At 51.4% G+C, this 19172-nt stretch overlaps 1 protein-coding gene across 1 annotated transcript in view; it reads left to right on the forward strand.

Annotated features, from left to right (window-relative positions):
- Window positions 1-19172, forward strand: part of TSC22D4 (TSC22 domain family member 4) — a 54590-nt gene that overhangs the window by 27210 nt on the left and 8208 nt on the right. Inside the window, exons 2-4 of the mRNA XM_075343277.1 lie at window positions 11851-12279; window positions 12428-12573; window positions 12875-12923. Of these exons, the coding sequence (XP_075199392.1) occupies window positions 11863-12279; window positions 12428-12573; window positions 12875-12923 (612 nt within the window). The 5' untranslated portion in view covers window positions 11851-11862. The remainder of the gene's footprint in view (window positions 1-11850; window positions 12280-12427; window positions 12574-12874; window positions 12924-19172) is intronic.

Here is a 19172-nt window from a genome sequence, read left to right on the forward strand (position 1 = left end):
CTCAGCCCTGCACAGGACACTCTCACAGCTCAGCCCTGCACAGGACACTCTCACAGCTCAGCCTTGCACCTTGCACAGGACACTCTCACAGCTCAGCCTTGCACCTTGCACAGGACACTCTCACAGCTCAGCCCTGCACAGGACACTCTCACAGCTCAGCCCTGCACAGGACACTCTCACAGCTCAGCCCTGCACAGGACACTCTCACAGCTCAGCCTTGCACCTTGCACAGGACACTCTCACAGCTCAGCCTAGCACCCTGCACAGGACACTCTCACAGCTCATCCCTGCACAGGACACTCTCACAGCTCAGCCTAGCACCCTGCACAGGACACTCTCACAGCTCAGCCCTGCACAGGACACTCTCACAGCTCAGCCCTGCACAGGACACTCTCACAGCTCAGCCCTGCACAGGACACTCTCACAGCTCAGCCCTGCACATGACACTCTCACAGCTCAGCCCTGCACAGGACACTCTCACAGCTCAGCCCTGCACAGGACACTCTCACAGCTCAGCCCTGCACAGGACACTCTCACAGCTCAGCCCTGCACAGGACACTCTCACAGCTCAGCCTTGCACCTTGCACAGGACACTCTCACAGCTCAGCCTAGCACCCTGCACAGGACACTCTCACAGCTCATCCCTGCACAGGACACTCTCACAGCTCAGCCTAGCACCCTGCACAGGACACTCTCACAGCTCAGCCCTGCACAGGACACTCTCACAGCTCAGCCCTGCACAGGACACTCTCACAGCTCAGCCTTGCACCTTGCACAGGACACTCTCACAGCTCAGCCTTGCACCTTGCACAGGACACTCTCACAGCTCAGCCTAGCACCCTGCACAGGACACTCTCACAGCTCATCCCTGCACAGGACACTCTCACAGCTCAGCCCTGCACAGGACACTCTCACAGCTCAGCCTAGCACCCTGCACAGGACACTCTCACAGCTCAGCCCTGCACAGGACACTCTCACAGCTCAGCCCTGCACAGGACACTCTCACAGCTCAGCCCTGCACAGGACACTCTCACAGCTCAGCCCTGCACAGGACACTCTCACAGCTCAGCCTAGCACCCTGCACAGGACACTCTCACAGCTCAGCCCTGCACAGGACACTCTCACAGCTCAGCCCTGCACAGGACACTCTCACAGCTCAGCCTTGCACCTTGCACAGGACACTCTCACAGCTCAGCCCTGCACATGACAGTCTCACAGCTCAGCCCTGCACAGGACACTCTCACAGCTCAGCCCTGCACAGGACACTCTCACAGCTCAGCCCTGCACAGGACACTCTCACAGCTCAGCCCTGCACAGGACACTCTCACAGCTCAGCCTTGCACCTTGCACAGGACACTCTCACAGCTCAGCCTTGCACCTTGCACAGGACACTCTCACAGCTCAGCCTAGCACCCTGCACAGGACACTCTCACAGCTCATCCCTGCACAGGACACTCTCACAGCTCAGCCCTGCACAGGACACTCTCACAGCTCAGCCCTGCACAGGACACTCTCACAGCTCAGCCTAGCACCCTGCACAGGACACTCTCACAGCTCAGCCCTGCACAGGACACTCTCACAGCTCAGCCCTGCACAGGACACTCTCACAGCTCAGCCTTGCACCCTGCACAGGACACTCTCACAGCTCAGCCCTGCACCCTGCATAGGACACTCTCACAGCTCAGCCCTGCACCCTGCACAGGACACTCTCACAGCTCAGCCCTGCACCCTGCACAGTACATCTTCACTTCTTGATCTTTCTATTTGCATTTCTTACACCAAAAAGGTTGCACCAGTCCCTGTCTTGCGTCACATATGTGGCGAGGCGCACACCATTGATAAGAAGCGTTGATTTCATCAAGTGGTGTGCGCCCTGCCGGAAATGTCACTAGGTTAGTAAGAAACACCGACACTTTTCATGAATTTGTCACAGTGATGTAGCTACGCCCCGACCCACCCCCGTCACATCCCCAGCTCTGCCTATTTTGACGGAACTGCCTAAAACTGGCATGATGTGATGCTAGCCACTACTCGCAGGCTAGTCTTTTGGCTGGGTAGTCTAGAGAGCCGGAGGTCAAAATACCAAGAGGGCCCTTAATAAACAAAAGGATAAGTGAAAAGGCATAGTCACAGTCTGAGGTCAGCATTCCAGGCAGGTAGCAGATAAAGACAAACAGGCTAGGTAAACAGAGAGTCAGAAGAAAGGTCCAAGGTCGGGTAACAATATATCAGATACTGAGCACAGGAACCAAAGGCATGCAGACACCACCGAGCATAAGCTATAACTGGCAGCAAATTGGAGGCAGGGATTCAGTGCCAGGTAATCACCACGAACAGGAGACACATGTCATGCTGCATTTTGACGTGGCTTGGAGTAGTACAGTGGAGTCACCACAAGGTGGCAGCAGAGTAATGTCACGCTGTGCTAAGACGTGACATGGAGTAGTACAGCAAAGTCACCACAAGGTGGCAGCAGAGTAGTCAGAGAGCCGAGTCAGCAACAGGAAGTCAAAACAATGTACAGAGAAAGCTGAAGGGAGAGTAAGAATCAATACAGGGACGGGAGCGTAAGTCAAGTACCAGGAAGTCCAAACTATAAACAAAGGTATTACAAGCGGGATGAGGCCGGGGAGGACAGACAGACACAAGTTAGGCGGGAGAGGGGGCGGAGGATAGATCGGGTACCTCAACAGAGCCAGTTACACACATTATGAGACATAGACTATCACTGACGCTGAACAAAAGGTGCAGCACCCACATATATCGTCCCGGAAACCGGAAAAAGGCAGCGAGAAATTAACCCCTAACATGACCAGGCAGGAGCTGGAATATACCACAGCGGCAGATACCAGCCTGAATCATGACACACATGGAGGAAACCCAGCACACCCCAGCCTTCAATTAGGCGGCTGAACTGTCCATCATCATTCTCTCAGCTCACCACAACCCTGCCTCCGATTGGACGGCTGAACTGTCCATCATCATTCTCTCAGCTCACCACAACCCTGCCTGCGATTGGACGGCTGAACTGTCCATCATCATTCTCTCAGCTCACCACAACCCTGCCTCCGATTGGACGGCTGAACTGTCCATCATCATTCTCTCAGCTCACCACAACCCTGCCTCCGATTGGACGGCTGAACTGTCCATCATCATTCTCTCAGCTCACCACAACCCTGCCTCCGATTGGACGGCTGAACTGTCCATCACCATACTGATAGCTCAGCACAACCATGCCTCCGAATGGACGGCTGAACTGTCCCTCACCATACTGATAGCTCAGCACACCCCTGCCCAAGATTGGACGGCTGAACTGTCCATCACCATACTGATAGCTCAGCACGCCCCTGCCCAAGATTGGACGGCTGTACTGTCCCTCACCATACTGATAGCTCAGCACGCCCCTGCCCAAGATTGGACGGCTGAACTGTCCATCACCATACTGACAGCTCAGCACACCCCTGCCCAAGATTGGACGGCTGAACTGTCCATCACCATACTGACAGCTCAGCACACCCCTGCCCAAGATTGGACGGCTGAACTGTCCCATCACCATACTGACAGCTCAGCACACCCCTGCCCAAGATTGGACGGCTGAACTGTCCATCACCATACTGACAGCTCAGCACTCCCCTGCCCAAGATTGGACGGCTGCACTATCCATCACCATACTGACAGCTCAGCACTCCCCTGCCCAAGATTGGACGGCTGAACTGTCCATCACCATACTGATAGCTCAGCACGCCCCTGCCCAAGATTGGACGGCTGCACTATCCATCACCATACTGACAGCTCAGCACACCCCTGCCCAAGATTGGACGGCTGCACTGTCCATCACCATACTGACAGCTCAGCACACCCCTGCCCAAGATTGGACGGCTGCACTATCCATCACCATACTGACAGCTCAGCACACCCCTGCCCAAGATTGGACGGCTGTACTGTCCATCACCATACTGATAGCTCAGCACGCCCCTGCCCAAGATTGGACGGCTGCACTGTCCATCACCATACTGACAGCTCAGCACACCCCTGCCCAAGATTGGACGGCTGAACTGTCCATCACCATACTGATAGCTCAGCACGCCCCTGCCCAAGATTGGACGGCTGCACTATCCATCACCATACTGACAGCTCAGCACACCCCTGCCCAAGATTGGACGGCTGTACTGTCCATCACCATACCGACAGCTCAGCACGCCCCTGCCCAAGATTGGACGGCTGCACTGTCCATCACCATACTGATAGCTCAGCACGCCCCTGCCCAAGATTGGACGGCTGCACTGTCCATCACCATACTGACAGCTCAGCACTCCCCTGCCCAAGATTGGACGGCTGCACTATCCATCACCATACTGACAGCTCAGCACTCCCCTGCCCAAGATTGGACGGCTGCACTATCCATCACCATACTGACAGCTCAGCACTCCCCTGCCCAAGATTGGACGGCTGTACTGTCCATCACCATACTGACAGCTCAGGACAACCCTGCCCAAGATTGGACGGCTGCACTGTCCATCACCATACTGACAGCTCACCACAACCCTGCCCAAGATTGGACGGCTGCACTGTCCATCACCATACTGACAGCTCAGCACGCCCCTGCCCAAGATTGGACGGCTGCACTGTCCATCACCATACTGACAGCTCAGCACGCCCCTGCCCAAGATTGGACGGCTGCACTATCCATCACCATACTGACAGCTCAGCACACCCCTGCCCAAGATTGGACGGCTGAACTGTCCATCACCATACTGACAGCTCAGCACACCCCTGCCCAAGATTGGACGGCTGCACTGTCCATCACCATACTGATAGCTCAGCACGCCCCTGCCCAAGATTGGACGGCTGTACTGTCCCTCACCATACTGATAGCTCAGCACGCCCCTGCCCAAGATTGGACGGCTGAACTGTCCATCACCATACTGACAGCTCAGCACACCCCTGCCCAAGATTGGACGGCTGAACTGTCCATCACCATACTGATAGCTCAGCACGCCCCTGCCCAAGATTGGACGGCTGAACTGTCCCATCACCATACTGACAGCTCAGCACGCCCCTGCCCAAGATTGGACGGCTGAACTGTCCATCACCATACTGACAGCTCAGCACACCCCTGCCCAAGATTGGACGGCTGAACTGTCCATCACCATACTGATAGCTCAGCACTCCCCTGCCCAAGATTGGACGGCTGAACTGTCCATCACCATACTGACAGCTCAGCACACCCCTGCCCAAGATTGGACGGCTGCACTGTCCATCACCATACTGACAGCTCAGCACTCCCCTGCCCAAGATTGGACGGCTGTACTGTCCATAACCATACTGACAGCTCAGCACGCCCCTGCCCAAGATTGGACGGCTGCACTGTCCATCACCATACTGACAGCTCAGCACGCCCCTGCCCAAGATTGGACGGCTGCACTGTCCATCACCATACTGACAGCTCAGCACACCCCTGCCCAAGATTGGACGGCTGCACTGTCCATCACCATACTGATAGCTCAGCACGCCCCTGCCCAAGATTGGACGGCTGCACTGTCCATCACCATACTGATAGCTCAGCACGCCCCTGCCCAAGATTGGACGGCTGCACTGTCCATCACCTTACTGATAGCTCAGCACGCCCCTGCCCAAGATTGGACGGCTGCACTGTCCATCACCTTACTGATAGCTCAGCACGCCCCTGCCCAAGATTTGACGGCTGTTCTGTCCATCACCATACTGACAGCTCAGCACGCCCCTGCCCAAGATTGGACGGCTGCACTGTCCATCACCATACCGACAGCTCAGCACGCCCCTGCCCAAGATTGGACGGCTGCACTGTCCATCACCATACTGACAGCTCCGCACGCCCCTGCCCAAGAAGGGATGGTTTAACTATCCATCACCATAGTGACAGCTCAGCTCGCCCCCGATTGGATGGCTGCACTGTCTTTCACCATACTGGCAGCTCAGCACGCCCCTGCCGCAGAATGGACGGCTGAACTGTCCATCACCATACTGACAGCTCAGCACACCCCTGCCTCTGATTGGACGGCTGAACTGTCCCTCCCCATACTGACAGCTCAGCACACCCCTGCCTCTGATTGGACGGCTGAACTGTCCCTCACCATACTGACAGCTCAGCACACCCCTGCCTCTGATTGGATGGCTGAACTGTCCCTCACCATACTGACAGCTCAGCACACCCCTGCCTCTGATTGGACGGCTGAACTGTCCCTCACCATACTGACAGCTCAGCACACCCCTGCCTCTGATTGGATGGCTGAACTGTCCCTCACCATACTAACAGCTCAGCACACCCCTGCCTCTGATTGGACGGCTGAACTGTCCCTCACCATACTGACAGCTCAGCACGCCCCTGCCTCTGATTGGACGGCTGAACTGTCCATCACCATACTGACAGCTCAGCACGCCCCTGCCTCTGATTGGACGGCTGCACTGTCCATCACCATACTGACAGCTCAGCACGCCCCTGCCTCTGATTGGATGGCTGCACTGTCCATCACTATACTGACAGCTCAGCACGCCCCTGCCTCTGATTGGACGGCTGAACTGTCCCTCACCATACTGACAGCTCAGCACGCCCCTGCCCAAGATTGGACGGCTGTACTGTCCATCACCATACTGACAGCTCAGCACGCCCCTGCCCAAGATTGGACGGCTGCACTGTCCATCACCATACTGATAGCTCAGCACGCCCCTGCCCAAGATTGGACGGCTGCACTGTCCATCACCATACTGATAGCTCAGCACGCCCCTGCCCAAGATTGGACGGCTGCACTGTCCATCACCATACTGATAGCTCAGCACGCCCCTGCCCAAGATTGGACGGCTGCACTGTCCATCACCTTACTGATAGCTCAGCACGCCCCTGCCCAAGATTGGACGGCTGTACTGTCCATCACCATACTGACAGCTCAGCACGCCCCTGCCCAAGATTGGACGGCTGCACTGTCCATCACCATACCGACAGCTCAGCACGCCCCTGCCCAAGATTGGACGGCTGCACTGTCCATCACCATACTGACAGCTCCGCACGCCCCTGCCCAAGAAGGGATGGTTTAACTATCCATCACCATAGTGACAGCTCAGCTCGCCCCCGATTGGATGGCTGCACTGTCTTTCACCATACTGGCAGCTCAGCACGCCCCTGCCGCAGAATGGACGGCTGAACTGTCCATCACCATACTGACAGCTCAGCACACCCCTGCCTCTGATTGGACGGCTGAACTGTCCCTCCCCATACTGACAGCTCAGCACACCCCTGCCTCTGATTGGACGGCTGAACTGTCCCTCACCATACTGACAGCTCAGCACACCCCTGCCTCTGATTGGATGGCTGAACTGTCCCTCACCATACTGACAGCTCAGCACACCCCTGCCTCTGATTGGACGGCTGAACTGTCCCTCACCATACTGACAGCTCAGCACACCCCTGCCTCTGATTGGATGGCTGAACTGTCCCTCACCATACTAACAGCTCAGCACACCCCTGCCTCTGATTGGACGGCTGAACTGTCCCTCACCATACTGACAGCTCAGCACGCCCCTGCCTCTGATTGGACGGCTGAACTGTCCATCACCATACTGACAGCTCAGCACGCCCCTGCCTCTGATTGGACGGCTGCACTGTCCATCACCATACTGACAGCTCAGCACGCCCCTGCCTCTGATTGGATGGCTGCACTGTCCATCACTATACTGACAGCTCAGCACGCCCCTGCCTCTGATTGGACGGCTGAACTGTCCCTCACCATACTGACAGCTCAGCACGCCCCTGCCCAAGATTGGACGGCTGTACTGTCCATCACCATACTGACAGCTCAGCACGCCCCTGCCCAAGATTGGACGGCTGTACTGTCCATCACCATACTGACAGCTCAGCACTCCCCTGCCCAAGATTGGACGGCTGTACTGTCCATCACCATACTGACAGCTCAGCACTCCCCTGCCCAAGATTGGACGGCTGCACTATCCATCACCATACTGACAGCTCAGCACGCCCCTGCCCAAGATTGGACGGCTGCACTATCCATCACCATACTGACAGCTCAGCACACCCCTGCCCAAGATTGGACGGCTGAACTGTCCCATCACCATACTGACAGCTCAGCACGCCCCTGCCCAAGATTGGACGGCTGCACTATCCATCACCATACTGACAGCTCAGCACGCCCCTGCCCAAGATTGGACGGCTGAACTGTCCCTCACCATACTGACAGCTCAGCACGCCCCTGCCCAAGATTGGACGGCTGCACTATCCATCACCATACTGATAGCTCAGCACGCCCCTGCCCAAGATTGGACGGCTGAACTGTCCCTCACCATACTGACAGCTCAGCACGCCCCTGCCCAAGATTGGACGGCTGCACTGTCCATCACCATACTGACAGCTCAGCACGCCCCTGCCCAAGATTGGACGGCTGAATTGTCCCTCACCATACTGACAGCTCAGCACGCCCCTGCCCAAGATTGGACGGCTGCACTATCCATCACCATACTGACAGCTCAGCACACCCCTGCCCAAGATTGGACGGCTGCACTGTCCATCACCATACTGACAGCTCAGCACGCCCCTGCCCAAGATTGGACGGCTGCACTGTCCATCACCATACTGACAGCTCAGCACGCCCCTGCCCAAGATTGGACGGCTGCACTGTCCATCACCATACTGATAGCTCAGCACGCCCCTGCCCAAGATTGGACGGCTGTACTGTCCATCACCATACTGACAGCTCAGCACGCCCCTGCCCAAGATTGGACGGCTGCACTGTCCATCACCATACCGACAGCTCAGCACGCCCCTGCCCAAGATTGGACGGCTGCACTGTCCATCACCATACTGACAGCTCCGCACGCCCCTGCCCAAGAAGGGATGGTTTAACTATCCATCACCATAGTGACAGCTCAGCTCGCCCCCGATTGGATGGCTGCACTGTCTTTCACCATACTGGCAGCTCAGCACGCCCCTGCCGCAGAATGGACGGCTGAACTGTCCATCACCATACTGACAGCTCAGCACACCCCTGCCTCTGATTGGACGGCTGAACTGTCCCTCACCATACTGACAGCTCAGCACACCCCTGCCTCTGATTGGATGGCTGAACTGTCCCTCACCATACTAACAGCTCAGCACACCCCTGCCTCTGATTGGACGGCTGAACTGTCCCTCACCATACTGACAGCTCAGCACGCCCCTGCCTCTGATTGGACGGCTGAACTGTCCATCACCATACTGACAGCTCAGCACGCCCCTGCCTCTGATTGGACGGCTGCACTGTCCATCACCATACTGACAGCTCAGCACGCCCCTGCCTCTGATTGGATGGCTGCACTGTCCATCACTATACTGACAGCTCAGCACGCCCCTGCCTCTGATTGGACGGCTGAACTGTCCCTCACCATACTGACAGCTCAGCACGCCCCTGCCCAAGATTGGACGGCTGTACTGTCCATCACCATACTGACAGCTCAGCACGCCCCTGCCCAAGATTGGACGGCTGTACTGTCCATCACCATACTGACAGTTCAGCACTCCCCTGCCCAAGATTGGACGGCTGAATTGTCCCTCACCATACTGACAGCTCAGCACGCCCCTGCCCAAGATTGGACGGCTGCACTATCCATCACCATACTGACAGCTCAGCACGCCCCTGCCCAAGATTGGACGGCTGCACTGTCCATCACCATACTGACAGCTCAGCACGCCCCTGCCCAAGATTGGACGGCTGAACTGTCCCATCACCATACTGACAGCTCAGCACGCCCCTGCCCAAGATTGGACGGCTGCACTATCCATCACCATACTGACAGCTCAGCACGCCCCTGCCCAAGATTGGACGGCTGAACTGTCGTTCACCATACTGACAGCTCAGCACGCCCCTGCCCAAGATTGGACGGCTGCACTATCCATCACCATACTGATAGCTCAGCACGCCCCTGCCCAAGATTGGACGGCTGAACTGTCCCTCACCATACTGACAGCTCAGCACGCCCCTGCCCAAGATTGGACGGCTGCACTGTCCATCACCATACTGACAGCTCAGCACGCCCCTGCCCAAGATTGGACGGCTGAATTGTCCCTCACCATACTGACAGCTCAGCACGCCCCTGCCCAAGATTGGACGGCTGCACTATCCATCACCATACTGACAGCTCAGCACGCCCCTGCCCAAGATTGGACGGCTGCACTGTCCATCACCATACTGACAGCTCAGCACGCCCCTGCCTCTGATTGGACGGCTGCACTGTCCATCACCATACTGACAGCTCAGCACGCCCCTGCCCAAGATTGGACGGCTGCACTGTCCATCACCATACTGACAGCTCCGCACGCCCCTGCCCAAGATTGGACGGCTGCACTGTGCATCACCATACTGATAGCTCAGCACGCCCCTGCCCAAGATTGGACGGCTGCACTGTCCATCACCATACTGACAGCTCAGCACGCCCCTGCCCAAGATTGGACGGCTGTACTGTCCATCACCATACTGACAGCTCAGCACGCCCCTGCCCAAGATTGGACGGCTGCACTGTCCATCACCATACTGACAGCTCAGCACGCCCCTGCCCAAGATTGGACGGCTGCACTGTCCATCATCATACTGACAGCTCAGCACGCCCCTGCCCAAGATTGGACGGCTGCACTGTGCATCACCATACTGACAGCTCAGCACGCCCCTGCCCAAGATTGGACGGCTGAACTGTCCATCACCATACTGACAGCTCACCACGCCCCTGCCCAAGATTGGACGGCTGCACTATCCATCACCATACTGACAGCTCAGCACGCCCCTGCCCAAGATTGGACGGCTGCACTGTCCATCACCATACCGACAGCTCAGCACGCCCCTGCCCAAGATTGGACGGCTGTACTATCCATCACCATACTGACAGCTCAGCACGCCCCTGCCCAAGATTGGACGGCTGAACTGTCCATCACCATACTGACAGCTCAGCACGCCCCTGCCCAAGATTGGACGGCTGCACTGTCCATCACCATACTGACAGCTCAGCACGCCCCTGCCCAAGATTGGACGGCTGCACTGTCCATCACCATACTGACAGCTCAGCACGCCCCTGCCTCTGATTGGATGGCTGATCTGTCATTCACTGCATCCAGGAACATTGTTAGGAGGAATCGAGACACAAAAGTATTTTTATCCAATTCTGTTAAGCAAAAGTCTTGTGACTTTTCAAAGTCTTTTACATCAGTTTTTGTGAGTAAACGCTTTAAGTTATGCCCCCATAGTATGTGATGTGTCTGTTCAGTCCAGGAGCGTGGTAGGATCATGTGTTTCTGGATTTTACAGGATCTTATGAGTGATATGAGTTAAAACATAGAATAGTGCAGTGTGGTAGTGACATTGTAGTAGATAGCCATCGCGTAGTGGTATAATACGTGTATGGTACATGGCGGTGTATGATGCTCGGTGTATAGTAAATCATGTGTATGTAGTGGTAGCTGTATGGTCTAAATTCATTGTGGTGTATGATGTGTGTGTGGGTGAGTTTTGTAGTCACATGGTGGTATATACCCTGTGTGTAGTGGAATAGCACACATACATACTTCAGTGTCACGCTGGTGTATGATGTGTGTGTAGGTGAGTTTTGTAGTCACATGGTGGTATATACCCTGTGTGTAGTGGAATAGCACACATACATACTTCAGTGTCACGCTGGTGTATGATGTTGGTGTGACACAATAGTGGAGTATACTTTGAATGTAGCAGAGGCGGATGGTAAGTGGCGGATGGTAAGTGGCGGATGGTAAGTGGCGGGTGGTAAGTGGCGGGTGGTAAGTGGCGGATGGTATTGTAGTGACATAATCTTTCTCTTCATTAGGAACTCTCCATTATGAGTGGAGGGAAGAAGCGGAGTGGTTTCCAGATCACGAGTGTGACCAATGACTACCAGCCATCTTCCCCAGTCTCTCCAGCTCCTCTAGAGCGATCCTTGTCTCCATCACCGCCCAATGGTCTTCGCTCTCCTCCCACCTCTCGCTTTCGACTCGTACGGTTAGACCAGGATCCGTTGGGCGGTGGACGCCGGTATCAGAAAGGGCGGTGGACATGTGTGGACTTTTACAACCTAGAGGTGGGGGTCCAGCACAGAGCCGGCGCCGGACATTCCTTGGACTCCGGCCTTCCTAGGTCTACTCCAACCAGCCCCTTACTGCTCTCACCAGGAGCAGGGGGAAAGGGACAACAGGCTCCAAGGTCACAAGGGGCCCCTATATTTGGTGCTGTGACAGAAAGAGAGCCAACAGCTCAGGTGAGACCCCCTCCATCACCAATAAAATAGAAAACCTGTAAAATATAGGCAACCCATCAGCTAATTATAAGATTATTACAAAATTACACAAACGTCTATACAATGTATCATTTCATTGTCACATTCTCATTGTCCCTCCCATATGCAGCTGTCTCCTCCCCCACGTCTTGTGTCACCGCCCATAACAGCGCAGAATGAGGTGCGTCCTAGCCGACCGGTCTCTGATGTATTCAATGAACGTCTGCTCTTGGCTCGATCAGTGTTCAGCATCGGAAGCGAGAATGAGAGTGACAGGTAAGTGCCGAAAACCAAATCAAGACAGAACACTTGGCCTTTAAATATGAGGAGCAATAGAGCTCATCAAAACATGGCGGCACATGGGAAAGCGCTTCAGGGAAGAGGGAGACGCTAGTGAATGCGGGTCACTTTACTCAAGATGACAAATAAGCAAAATGAAGCAACAAAAAATGTGGAAACTTTATGAGAAATGTGAGGTGCGAAATTCACACCAAGATACGAAACTAAGAGCTACTCGCACTGCACTAAACTAACACTGCTACATCAAGATGACACCTCTCACTGTCTCTCCCACCAGCAACTCCAACAGCATGGGGGCGATAGACAACAAGATCGAGCAGGCGATGGTGAGTACCTAGTGCTCCACTATTAAACAACCTCTACACCGCCATACCGTCCTGTATATACTACTCCTGTATACAGCTCTACACTACACCTCCATCCTGTCCTGTATATACTATTCCTGTACTGTATACGCAGCTCTACACTACACCTCCATCCTGCCCTGTATATACTATTCCTGTACTGTGTATACAGCTCTACACTACACCTCCATCCTGCCCTGTATATACTATTCCTGTACTGTATACACAGCTCTACACTACACCTCTATCCTGCCCTGTATATACTATTCCTGTACTGTATACACAGCTCTACACTACACCTCCATCCTGCCCTGTATATACTATTCCTGTACTGTATACACAGCTCTACACTACACCTCCATCCTGCCCTGTATATACTATTCCTGTACTGTATATACAGCTCTACACTACACCTCCATCCTGCCCTGTATATACTATTCCTGCACTGTATATACAGCTCTACACTACACCTCCATCCTGCCCTGTATATACTATTCCTGTACTGTATACACAGCTCTACACTACACCTCCATCCTGCCCTGTATATACTATTCCTGTACTGTATATACAGCTCTACACTACACCTCCATCCTGCCCTGTATATACTATTCCTGTACTGTATACACAGCTCTACACTACACCTCCATCCTGCCCTGTATATACTATTCCTGTACTGTATATACAGCTCTACACTACACCTCCATCCTGTCCTGTATATACTATTCCTGTACTGTATATACAGCTCTACACTACACCTCCATCCTGTCCTGTATATACTATTCCTGTACTGTATATACAGCTCTACACTACACCTCCATCCTGTCCTGTATATACTATTCCTGTACTGTATACAGCTCTACACTACACCTCCATCCTGTCCTGTATATACTATTCCTGTACTGTATACAGCTCTACACTACACCTCCATCCTGTCCTGTATATACTATTCCTGTACTGTGTATACAGCTCTACACTACACCTCCATCCTGTCCTGTATATACTATTCCTGTACTGTATACAGCTCTACACTACACCTCCATCCTGTCCTGTATATACTATTCCTGTACTGTATACACAGCTCTACACTACACCTCCATCCTGCCCTGTATATACTATTCCTGTACTGTATACACAGCTCTACACTACACCTCCATCCTGCCCTGTATATACTATTCCTGTACTGTATACACAGCTCTACACTACACCTCTATCCTGCCCTGTATATACTATTCCTGTACTGTATACACAGCTCTACACTACACCTCCATCCTGCCCTGTATATACTATTCCTGTACTGTATACACAGCTCTACACTACACCTCCATCCTGCCCTGTATATACTATTCCTGTACTGTATACACAGCTCTACACTACACCTCCATCCTGCCCTGTATATACTATTCCTGTACTGTATACACAGCTCTACACTACACCTCCATCCTGCCCTGTATATACTATTCCTGTACTGTGTATACACAGCTCTACACTACACCTCCATCCTGTCCTGTATATACTATTCCTGTACTGTATATACAGCTCTACACTACACCTCCATCCTGTCCTGTATATACTATTCCTGTACTGTGTATACAGCTCTACACTACACCTCCATCCTGCCCTGTATATACTATTCCTGTACTGTATATACAGCTCTACACTACACCTCCATCCTGCCCTGTATATACTATTCCTGTACTGTATATACAGCTCTACACTACACCTCCATCCTGCCCTGTATATACTATTCCTGTACTGTATATACAGCTCTACACTACACCTCCATCCTGCCCTGTATATACTATTCCTGTACTGTGTATACAGCTCTACACTACACCTCCATCCTGCCCTGTATATACTATTCCTGTACTGTATACACAGCTCTACACTACACCTCCATCCTGCCCTGTATATACTATTCCTGTACTGTATACACAGCTCTACACTACACCTCCATCCTGCCCTGTATATACTATTCCTGTACTGTATACACAGCTCTACACTACACCTCCATCCTGCCCTGTATATACTATTTCTGTACTGTATACACAGCTCTACACTACACCTCCATCCTGCCCTGTATATACTATTCCTGTACTGTATACACAGCTCTACACTACACCTCCATCCTGTCCTGTATATACTATTCCTGTACTGTATACAGCTCTACACTACACCTCCATCCTGCCCTGTATATACTATTCCTGTACTGTATACACAGCTCTACATTACACCTCCATCCTGTCCTGTATATACTATTCCTGTACTGTATACACAGCTCTACACTACACCTCCATCCTGCCCTGTATATACTATTCCTGTACTGTATATACAGCTCTACACTACACCTCTATCCTGCCCTGTATATACTATTCCTGTACTGTATACACAGCTCTACACTACACCTCCATCCTGCCCTGTATATACTATTCCTGTACTGTATACACAGCTCTACACTACACCTCCATCCTGCCCTGTATATACTATTCCTGTACTGTATACACAGCTCTACTCTACACCTCCATCCTGCCCTGTATATACTATTCCTGTACTGTATACACAGCTCTACACTACACCTCCATCCTGCCCTGTATATACTATTCCTGTACTGTATACACAGCTCTACACTACACCTCCATCCTGCCCTGTATATACTATTCCTGTACTGTATACACAGCTCTACACTACACCTCCATCCTGCCCTGTATATACTATTCCTGTACTGTATACACAGCTCTACACTACACCTCCATCCTGCCCTGTATATACTATTCCTGTACTGTATACACAGCTCTACACTACACCTCCATCCTGCCCTGTATATACTATTCCTGTACTGTATACACAGCTCTACACTACACCTCCATCCTGCCCTGTATATACTATTCCTGTACTGTATACACAGCTCTACACTACACCTCCATCCTGCCCTGTATATACTATTCCTGTACTGTGTATACACAGCTCTACACTACACCTCCATCCTGTCCTGTATATACTATTCCTGTACTGTATACACAGCTCTACACTACACCTCCATCCTGCCCTGTATATACTATTCCTGTACTGTATATACAGCTCTACACTACACCTCCATCCTGCCCTGTATATACTATTCCTGTACTGTATATACAGCTCTACACTACACCTCTATCCTGCCCTGTATATACTATTCCTGTACTGTATACACAGCTCTACACTACACCTCCATCCTGTCCTGTATATACTATTCCTGTACTGTATACACAGCTCTACACTACACCTCCATCCTGCCCTGTATATACTATTCCTGTACTGTATATACAGCTCTACACTACACCTTCATCTGTCCTGTATATACTATTCCTGTACTGTATACACAGCTCTACACTACACCTCTATCCTGTCCTGTATATACTATTCCTGTACTTGTATACACAGCTCTACACTACACCTCCATCTCTGCCCTGTATATACTATTCCTGTACTGTATACAGCTCTACACTACACCTCCATCCTGTCCTGTATATACTATTCCTGTACTGTATACACAGCTCTACACTACACCTCCATCCTGCCCTGGTATATACTATTCCTGTACTGTATACACAGCTCTACACTACACCTCCATCCTGCCCTGTATATACTATTCCTGTACTGTATACAGCTCTACACTACACCTCCATTCTGCCCTGTATATACTATTCCTGTACTGTATACACAGCTCTACACTGACACCTCCATCCTGTCCTGTATATACTATTCCTGTACTGTATATACAGCTCTACACTACACCTCCATCCTGTCCTGTATATACTATTCCTGTACTGTATATACAGCTCTACACTACACCTCCATCCTGCCCTGTATATACTATTCCTGTACTGTATATACAGCTCTACACTACACCTCCATCCTGCCCTGGTATATACTATTCCTGTACTGTATATACAGCTCTACACTACACCTCCATCCTGCCCTGTATATACTATTCCTGTACTGTATACACAGCTCTACACTACACCTCCATCCTGTCCTGTATATACTATTCCTGTACTGTATACACAGCTCTACACTACACCTCCATCCTGTCCTGTATATACTATTCCTGTACTGTATACACAGCTCTACACTACACTCCATCCTGCCCTGTATATACTATTCCTGTACTGTATACACACAGCTCTACACTACACCTCCATCCTGCCCTGTATATACTATTCCTGTACTGTATATACAGCTCTACACTACACCTCCATCCTGCCCTGTATATACTATTCCTGTACTGTATACACAGCTCTACACTACACCTCCATCCTGTCCTGTATATACTATTCCTGTTACTGTATACACAGCTCTACACTCACCTCCATCCTGCCCTTGTATATACTATTCCTGTACTGTGTACACAGCTCTACACTACACCTCCATCCTGCCCTGTATATACTATTCCTGTACTGTATACACAGCTCTACACTACACCTCCATCCTGCCCTGTATATACTATTCCTGTACTGTATACACAGCTCTACACTACACCTCCATCCTGCCCTGTATATACTATTCCTGTACTGTATACACAGCTCTACACTACACCTCCATCCTGCCCTGTATATACTATTCCTGTACTGTATATACAGCTCTACACTACACCTCCATCCTGCCCTGTATATACTATTCCTGTACTGTATATACAGCTCTACACAACACCTCCATCCTGCCCTGTATATACTATTCCTGTACTGTATACAGCTCTACACTACACCTCCATCCTGGTCCTGTATATACTATTCCTGTACTGTATACACAGCTCTACACTACACCTCCATCCTGCCCTGTATATACTATTCCTGTACTGTATACACAGCTCTACACTACACCTCCATCCTGCCCTGTATATACTATTCCTGTACTGTATACACAGCTCTACACTACACCTCCATCCTGCCCTGTATATACTATTCCTGTACTGTATACACAGCTCTACACTACACCTCCATCCTGCCCTGTATATACTATTCCTGTACTGTATACACAGCTCTACACTACACCTCCATCCTGCCCTGTATATACTATTCCTGTACTGTATATACAGCTCTACACTACACCTCCATCCTGTCCTGTATATACTATTCCTGTACTGTACACAGCTCTACACTACACCTCCATCCTGCCCTGTATATACTATTCCTGTACTGTATACACAGCTCTACACTACACCTCCATCCTGCCCTGTATATACTATTCCTGTACTGTATATACAGCTCTACACTACACCTCCATCCTGCCCTGTATATACTATTCCTGTACTGTATATACAGCTCTACACTACACCTCCATCCTGTCCTGTATATACTATTCCTGTACTGTATACACAGCTCTACACTACACCTCCATCCTGTCCTGTATATACTATTCCTGTACTGTATATACAGCTCTACACTACACCTCCATCCTGCCCTGTATATACTATTCCTGTACTGTATACACAGCTCTACACTGCACCTCCATCCTGCCTGTATATACTATTCCTGTACTGTATATACAGCTCTACACTACACCTCCATCCTGTCCTGTATATACTATTCCTGTACTGTATATACAGCTCTACACTACCTCCATCCTGCCCTGTATATACTATTCCTGTACTGTATATACAGCTCTACACTACACCTCCATCCTGCCCTGTATATACTATTCCTGTACTGTATATACAGCTCTACACTACACCTCCATCCTGCCTGTATATACTATTCCTGTACTGTATACACAGCTCTACACTACACCCCATCCTGTCCTGTATATACTATTCCTGTACTGTATACACAGCTCTACACTACACCTCCATCCTGCCCTGTATATACTATTCCTGTACTGTATATACAGCTCTACACTACACCTGCCATCCTGTCCTGTATATACTATTCTGTACTGTATACACAGCTCTACACTACACTCCATCCTGCCCTGTATATACTATTCCTGTACTGTATACACAGCTCTACACTACACCTCCATCCTGCCCTGTATATACTATTCCTGTACTGTATATACAGCTCTACACTACACCTCCATCCTGCCTGTATATACTATTCCTGTACTGTATACACAGCTCTACACTACACCTCCATCCTGTCCTGTATATACTATTCCTGTACTGGTATACACAGCTCTACACTACACCTCCATCCTGCCCTGTATATACTATTCCTGTACTGTATACACAGCTCTACACTACACCTCCATCCTGCCCTG

This window comes from Anomaloglossus baeobatrachus, chromosome 4 (genome assembly GCF_048569485.1).
Source record: "Anomaloglossus baeobatrachus isolate aAnoBae1 chromosome 4, aAnoBae1.hap1, whole genome shotgun sequence".
NCBI lineage: Eukaryota > Metazoa > Chordata > Amphibia > Anura > Aromobatidae > Anomaloglossus > Anomaloglossus baeobatrachus.